At 47.4% G+C, this 8,702-nt stretch overlaps 1 protein-coding gene across 1 annotated transcript; it reads left to right on the top strand.

Moving 5' to 3' along the window:
* Positions 1 to 459: 459 nt before the first annotated feature.
* Positions 460 to 6,154, top strand: LOC116969883 (olfactory receptor 52E2-like). Its single transcript, XM_033016641.1, has 3 exons — positions 460 to 501; positions 4,212 to 4,877; positions 5,833 to 6,154. The coding sequence occupies exons 2-3, from the start codon at positions 4,216 to 4,218 to the stop codon at positions 6,116 to 6,118; spliced, it is 948 nt and encodes a 315-aa protein (XP_032872532.1). The 5' UTR covers positions 460 to 501; positions 4,212 to 4,215; the 3' UTR covers positions 6,119 to 6,154.
* Positions 6,155 to 8,702: the final 2,548 nt, after the last annotated feature.

The following is an 8,702-nucleotide window of genomic DNA, read 5'->3' as shown; positions in this document are numbered from 1 at the left end:
AATTTTATTTGTTGCTAATATCAAATTTTTTTTAAATTTCACTATTGGATATAATTTTAATTGTTGATAATATCAATATTTATTCATTTCAATATTTGATATAATTATAATTGGTAATATCAGTACAGGTATTAATTTTATTACATATTAATTTTACTATTTAATAATGCAGTATTTTTTAATGTCACCACATATTACATTTTCCGGTTGAAAATATCAGTATTTATTAATTTCACTATTTGGTATAATTTTACAATTTTGATCATTTTATTAGTCACAAGTTGATCATGTCACGTTTTGGTCTTGTTACTATTTGTTAATGAAGTTTGTTAATTTTCCAATTTGTTCATTTAGTTATTTCTTCATGTCAGAATTCACTAATTTCACTATATCTGACCAAATAACTAATGCTGGATTGTTTTTGCCAGTAGGGTTGTAGTATTCAGGTAGGAGGATTCTGATCTGGTTTACTGCCGTTACTTGTACAAAGATTACATTCTGGTAGGTAGCCTATGTTTCTTCCTCTCTCCTGATGCAGCTCGGTTCTCCTTCATGCACCCCCTCCCCACCCCATTGCTCTCCTGGTTTTGTCTACCCATCTTCCACACACTGGATCCAGTTCCATCTGCTCACCATCTCCCCACATCTCTGGTTCCTCACCATTGCGGACATTGGACTTTGTCTGTGGAACTGATGCTCTACAATGCTGAGAACTATATTCTGCACTCTGTGTCTTCCCCTTTGCTCTACCTATTGTCCTTGAGTTTGGCTTGATTGTATTTATGTATTGAGTTTAGTTTAGAGATACAGTGCGGAAACAGGCCCTTCGGCCCACTGAGTGCGAACCGACCAGCGATCCCCGCACAGTAACACCATCCTACACACACTTGGGACAATTTTTACATTTACACCAAGCCAATTAATGTACAAACCCGCACGTCTTTCGAGTGTGGGAGGAAACCGAAGATCTTGGAGAAAACCCACGCAGGTCACGGGGAGAACGTGCAAACTCCGTACAGACAGCACCCGTAGTCGGGATCGAACCCGGGTCTCTGGCGCTGCAAGCTCTGTAAGGCAGCAACACTACCGCTGCGCCACTGTGCCACCCTTCTGTGCTGGTTCAATTCCAACATCACGTGAAGTCGCGTTTATTGTCACGTAGTTAAGGAACGGCGGCCGCTCGCAGCCACCCGAACTTCTTCCCGTCCCGGCCGCAATGCGGTGTCTCCGCACCCGGCAGCGATGAGTGAGCGAGTTGCTGACATGATCCCCGACCCCCTCCTTCTCAACGTTCCTGCCCATGCTGACCCGGGCCAGACTCCCCACACGCAGTGAAAGGAACTCTCCCCCCACCTCCCCCCAGCAGCGCTGTCCTTTTACAGCCACTTCCCACTTTACAGCCACTTCCCATCAGCTGCCAGCAATGAGGGATAGACTTGGCTTCGTTCTTGATGTTGCTGTATTGAGGGATAGCCAAGTCTATCTTTCTTGGCTAACAACCGAACCTTCGCCCTCCAAGACGCAGGGTAAATTTCCGTGCCTTATTTATGGGTAAAAAATAGCGTCTTCATTGCCGGGAAATACAGTAAAAATTGTAAATTCTCCGTGGTGTGGGTAGGATAGTGTTAAGGGCCTGTCCCACTGAACTAGCGAATTCAAGAGTTCTTCCGTTGATTGGAACTCGGAGATTTACGGTAATGGCCACTCGTCGGTACTCGGGGCTCTCGTGGTCATTTTTCTACATGTTGTAAAAACTTCACGAGCTTACCGCGTTTCCCGAGTACCTGCCGTTAGCGTTACGAGCCGCTAAGAGACGTCCCCGAGCTCCGACGTACCCGCTACGTACATTCTACGTGCTTACCACGAGTTTGTTTTTTTTTTAAACTCGGGAGAGCTCTTGGATTAGCTCGTGCAGTGGGACAGGCCCTTTAGTGTGCAGGGATCGCTGGTCAAAACGGACTCGGTCGGCCGAAGGGCCTGTTTCCGCGCTGTATCTCAAAGGTCTAAAGGTTTAGGTATATTAGTCATGTAAGTAGTGAGTTTACAGTGAAAAGCTTTGTTCTGCTCAATATCCAAACAGCTCAGGTAATACTACACATCAGTACAATCAAGACAAGCCTGTCCAACAGGTAGAACAATGGGGAAGATACAGAGTGCTGGATATAGTTCTCAGCCTTGTAGCGCATCAGTTCCACAGACAAAGTCCAATGTCCGCAACGGGGTAAATTCACATGCGGTGAGGTTCAGGAACAATGAAAATCTTTCTTGCAGCAGCATCACAGACACACAGACTCAGACAACACATAAGGCATCATTTATCCTGAAATCACACCTAAAATTAGTGAAGTGAATCCTCAGTCTTACCAGGTGCGGCAGAGGTTCACCTGCACCTCCTCCAACCTCATCTATTGCATCCGCTGCTCTAGGTGTCAGCTGCTCTACATCGGTGAGACCAAGCGCATGCTTGGCGATCGCTTCGCCCAACACCTCCGCTCAGTTCGCACTAACCAACCTGATCTCCCGGTAGCCCAGCACTTCAACTCCCCCTCCCATTCCCAATCCGAATCCGACCTTTCTGTACTGGGCCTTTTTATCCTGCTGACTAGTTTGCACGTGTCAACAAACTAAACTAAATCTTAAGAAGGGTCACGACCCGAAACGTCACCCATTCCTTCTCTCCAGAGATGCTGCCTGTCCCGCTGAGTTACTCCAGCATTTTGTGTCTATCTTTGACTGAAACCTGCATCTGCAGTTCCTTCCTAAACTCCATCTCCTTGGGGATCTTATTGAAACATATAAGATTATTAAGGGTTTGGACACGCTAGAGGCAGGAAACATGTTCCTGATGTTGGGGGAGTCCAGAACCAGGGGCCACACAGTTTAAGAATAAGGGGTAAGCCATTTAGAACGGAGACGAGGAAACACTTTTTCACACAGAGAGCTGTGAGTGTGGAATTCTCTGCCTCAGAGGGCGGTGGAGGCAGGTTCTCTGGATACTTTCAAGAGAGAGCTAGATAGGGCTCTTAAAGATAGCGGAGTCAGGGGATATGGGGAGAAGGCAGGAACGGGGTACTGATTGGGGATGATCAGCCATGATCACATTGAATGGCGGTGCTGGCTCGAAGGGCCGAATGGCCTACTCCTGCGCCTATTGTCTATTGTCTTAGACTCTCCCACTAGTGGAAACATCCTCTCCACATCCACTCTATCCAAGCCTTTGACTATTCTGTTCGAGAAGGAGCTGCAGATGCTGGAAAATCGAAGGTGGACACAAAAGCTGGAGAAACTCAGTGGGTGCGGCAGCATCTATGGAGAGAAGGAAATAGGCAATGTTTCGGGCCGAAACCCTTTCGGGTTTCTGCCTGAAATGTTGCCTATTTCCTTTCACTATTCTGTACGTTTCACTGAGGCCCCCCCCCCCCCCCCCGCCCTCATCCTTCAATAGACAATAGACAATAGGTGCAGGAGTAGGCCATTGGGTCCTTCGATCCAGCACCGCCATTCAATGTGATCATGGCTGATCATCCACCATCAGTACCCCGTTCCTGCCTTCTCCCCATATCCCCTGACTCCACTATCTTTAAGAGCCCTATCTAGCTCTCTCTTGAAAGCATCCAGAGAACTGGCCTCCACCGCCCTCTGAGGCAGAGAATTCCACAGACTCACAACTCTCTGTGAGAAAAAGTGTTTCCTCGTCTCCGTTCTAAACGGCTTACCCCTTATTCTTAAACTGTGTGGCCTTATTCTTAAATGGGCTCCTCCCCTCAGCCCCATTCAGCTCCAACCTCAGCCAGTTCTAACCTCCCCAGCGTGTGGCTTAAGGAGTGGTTGCTGGCTTCAGGCTGTGTGTGTGTGTGTGTGTGTGTGTGTGTGTGTGTGTGTGTGTGTGTGTGTGTGTGTGTGTGTGTGTGTGTGTGTGTGTGTGTGTGTGTGTGTGTGTGTGTTGATGAGCAGAAACCTATTGTCTATTGTCTATAGTCTATTGCCACAGTTTAAGAATAAGGGGTAGTGTGTGTGTGTGTGTGTGTGTGTGTTGATGAGCAGATACCTATTGTCTATTGTCTATAGTCTATTGCCACATTTTAAGAATAAGGGGTAGGCCATTTTGGACTGAGATCAGGAAGGACATCCTTGTGATTGAGGCAGTGCAGCGCAGGTTGACGAGATTGATTGTCTATTATAGACCTATTGTCTATTGTCTGTGCTTGCAGGAAGATGAACCACAGCAACTGGAGCCATGTTGAGTTCATCCTGCAAGGAGTCCCCAATGGGGATGGCCACCACCTGGTGATCTTCTTCGCCTTCATGTTAGTGTACATCGCCATCTTGTTGGCCAATGGGACCATCATGTACCTGATCAAGACGGAGCCCAGGATGCACGGCCTCATGTACTACCTGCTCTGCCTGCTGGCCCTGATCGACGTTGTCCTGGGGAACGTGACCATCCCCAAGCTGCTGGCCATGTACCTGTCGCGCTCCATGCTCATCTCCCTGGAGGCCTGCGCCACCCAGATGTTCTTTGTCTACTGCACGGCCCTGAGCGAGTCCACCCTGCTGGTGGCCATGGCGTACGACCGTTACGTGGCCATCTGCCACCCCTTCCGCTACCACCAGCTGACCCTGCCGCGGGTCCTGCTGGCCGTCGGGGGGGTGGTCCTCCTGCGGGCCGCGTGCTTCGCTGCCGTGGCTGCCCTGCTGACCCGGGCCACCTACTGCCGCTCCAACTACATCGAGAACTGCTACTGCAACTACGGCTCGCTATCCAAGCTGGCGTGTAGCGGGACCCTGGCCAGCGATGTCATCACCTACCCCTTGTCCTTCCTCATCACCCTGCCCGACAGCTCCCTCATCGGCTACTCCTACTACAAGATCTTCAGGTAGGTATGTTACAATAGTTACCTTCAGCGGCGCTGCAGTTCTGCCACTGGCCGTGTGCGCGGCTTTGGCACCTTTGAAGGGGGGGGGCGGGAATAAAATGCCGTTTTCTCCTGTCTGTCCGAGATATATTTTCTCGGGCTGCTAGCTGATGCTGAAAAACCGTTCCGACTTGCGTTCTCGGAAGTTTTTTTTTTAAATCGCGGGACAATTTAATCGCCGGAGTAAAATATAAAAGGGACTTCTAACGCCGTCAACGCCGGCAACGGGACGGATCTCACGTACGGGACAAAACTTAAGGTAAGTCGTTTATTTTACATATAAACTTGATCAATAGGATGACTTTAATCAAAATTTCATTGGCGAAAATGTTATTATGTAAATATAAGAACCGGCAGTGTTTTTTCTGCCGATATGGGGTTCAAATTCACCGCAAATGTAACGTCCCAATCGATCGCTTTCCACAAAAACCTATAAATTCATGACAATGAGATTTAAAAATCATGTTATATTGTGAATTCTTGTGTGAATGTTATTTGGACACTTAGGCTATTTAAAAATGTTGATCTTTTCTTAAGTAATGGATAGATGTTTTGATCTAGTAATTGAATTTTGTAATTAGCTACAATTAGGTAACTAACTAATTATATGCTTTAATTTCAGGTCATCCAAGTAAGATTGATTCAATCTAAAATAACTGAAAATTATATTCAGTTCTCTTAATTTTTAAGAAAGTTATGGGCTTTTGACTATCCTCGATCACAACTTTTGAGTTAAGTCAATGGAAAAGTAATAGGGAACTAGATGCTCATTTCCGAGTATGAAAATGGCCATAACATTTTTTAATACTGAAGATATGAAAGTGAAATAAGTGTCAAATTAAACTTCTTTTTATGCTGGGATAAATAGCAGACTTGATTTTTAAAATCTCAAAATGTTGTAACATTGCTACTGCAGGGTGGCGTCGAGGAGCGGCCGGGGGGAGGCGCGCACCAAGGCCCTCAACACCTGCACCACCCACATCTGCGTCCTGCTCCTCTTCTACACAAGCGCCCTCTTCGAGTTCGTCATGTACCTGGTTCCCGCGCTCTTCTCCGCTGAGCTCCACTTTGTGGTGGCTGTCACCTTTGTGATCTTCCAGCCCATCTTCAACCCCGTCATCTACGGAGTGCGGACCACCGAGATCAGGAACGCCTTCCTCAAGCTGCTGGGCCGCAAGAGGATCGCGGCCGACGGCTCTTGAACCTGGCCGATGCCTGCACAGAGGAGAGGGGAGTCCAGTCTCACTCGTGCAAGGAAGAGCTGCGGATGCTGGTTGAAATCGAACGTAGACACAGAGTGCTGGAGTAACTCAGCGGGTCAGGCAGCTTCTCTGGAGAGAAGGAATGGGCGACGGTTTCAGACTGATGTCAGGGGAGTGGGCGGTACAGAGATAAGTATATAGAGAAAGAAGGGTAAAGGGGCTGTCCCACTTTGGCAACCTAATCTGCGAGTTTACAAGAGTGTCTTCGACCTTCAAACTCGCAGCATGGTCTACACGTGGTCATTGGAGGTCAATAGACAGACAACAGACAACAGACAATAGGTGCAGGAGTAGGCCATTCGGCCCTTCGAGCCAGCACCGCCATTCAATGTGATCATGGCTGATCCTCCCCAATCAGTACCCCGTTCCTGCCTTTTCCCCATATTCCCCCTGACTCCGCTATCTTTAAGAGCCCTATCTGGCTCTCTCTTGAAAGCATCCAAAGAACCTGCCTCCACCGCCCTCTGAGGCAGAGAATTCCACAGACTCACAACTCTCTGTGAGAAAAAGTGTTTCCTCGTCTCCGTTCAAAATGGCTTACCCCTTATTCTTAAACTGTGGCCCCTGGTTCTGGACTCCCCCAACATCGGGAACATGTTTCCTGCCTCTAGTGTGTCAAAGCCCTTAACAATCTTACATGCTCTGTCCATATAGTGCTGGGCTGCAGCAGATGCTGAAGGTGTGCTCTCAGTATGGCCTTGATTATGACATTAAGTACAACGCTAAGAAAAGCCGCATAATGGTAGTTACGAGCGCTGAGGACAGGGAATCAACGTTTCCGACCTTTTATTTGTCAGACAGTCCTCTTGCTGTGTGTGAGGAAATTAAATACTTAGGTCATGTCATATCTGATGACTGGACGGATGACAAAGACCTCTACCGACAGCGCTGTAAAACTTATTTTCAAGCGAACATGCTTATAAGGAAGTTTTATATGTGCTCTGATTCTGTGAAGTGTTCCCTGTTCAGAACCTACATCACACCGGTATATACAGCCCAATTGTGGTCGAACTATAAGAACAAGAGTATGCAGAGGCTTAAGGTAGCATACAATGATGCAATGAGGTTGCTGCTTCGTGTCCCTAGGTGGCATAGTGCCAGTCAATTGTTTGTGTCCACTAGAGTGCCAACCTGTGTGGCACTCTTAAGATAGCTGATGTTTAGTTTTATGTGTCGACTGGACAAATCAGAGAACCACATAATTGAAGCCCTCTGAAAAGCTGCTATAGATTCACTTCTAGGCTAAGACGGCATTGGTGCAATAGCTTATATATATTTTAGGCTAATATGCAATTTTTTAATGTATCTTTGTAATTCTTTGTACTGTTTGATGTGTTATATGGACCTGTGTCTGAAATAAAGCTTTAATAATGAGATACCCTCTCATCCTTCTAAACTCCAGAGTGTACAAGCCCAGCCGCTCCATTCTCTCAGCATATGACAGTCCCGCCATCCCGGGAATTAACCTTGTAAACCTACGCTGCACTCCCTCAATAGCAAGAATGTCCTTCCTCAAATTAGGGGACCAAAACTGCACACAATACTCCAGGTGTGGTCTCACTAGGGCTCTGTACAACTGCAGAAGGACCTCTTTGCTCCTATATACGATTCCTCTTGTTATAAAGGCCAACATGCCATTCGCTTTCTTCACTGCCTGCTGTACCTGCATGCTTACTTTCATTGACTGATGTACAAGGACCCCCAGATCCCGTTGTACTTCCCCTTTTCCCAACTTGACGCCATTTAGATAATAATCTGCCTTCCTGGTTTTGCTACCAAAGTGGATAACCTCACATTTTTCTGCATTAAACTGCATCTGCCATGCATCTGCCCACTCCCCCAACCTGTCCAAGTCACCCTGCATTCTCATAGCATCCTCCTCACAGTTCACACTGCCACCCAGCTTTGTGCCATCTGAAAATTTGCTAATGTTACTTTGAATCCCTTCATCTAAATCATTGATGTATATTGTAAATAGCTGCGGTCCCAGCACTGAGCCTTGCGGTACCCCACTAGTCACTGCCTGCCATTCTGAAAGGGACCCGTTAATCCCTACTCTTTGTTTCCTGTCTCTTCTCGTCCCGAAACGCCACCCATTCCTTCTCTCACGATTGAATGGCGGAGTCGACTTGATGGGCCGAATGGCCCAATTCTGCTCCTATCACTTATGACTTAGGCGGACTGAGCGGAGCCGTTCAGTGAGGCGATGTCTCCTTACTGAAGACGGAAACAATATGATGGAGTAACTCAGCGGGACAGGCAGCATCTCTGGAGAGAAGCAATGGGTGACGCTTCGGGTCGAGACCCCTCTTCAGACGTCTCTTCTCATCCCGAAACGTCGCCCATTCCTTCTCTCCATAAATGCTGCCTGTCCCGCTGAGTTACTCCAGCACTTTGTGTCTATCTCCGGTTTAAACCAGCATCTGCAGTTCCTCGCTACACGCTATGTATTCTCACTGCGTGTATCGGTGTTGGCAAGTGTGTGTGTGCTACGGCACGGGCCCATGACTTTTGAATCAGACAT

Source organism: Amblyraja radiata, unplaced genomic scaffold, assembly GCF_010909765.2.
Source record: "Amblyraja radiata isolate CabotCenter1 unplaced genomic scaffold, sAmbRad1.1.pri scaffold_369_ctg1, whole genome shotgun sequence".
In the NCBI taxonomy this organism is placed as follows: Eukaryota; Metazoa; Chordata; class Chondrichthyes; order Rajiformes; family Rajidae; genus Amblyraja; species Amblyraja radiata.
This window is presented reverse-complemented; position numbering and strand designations above follow the sequence as displayed.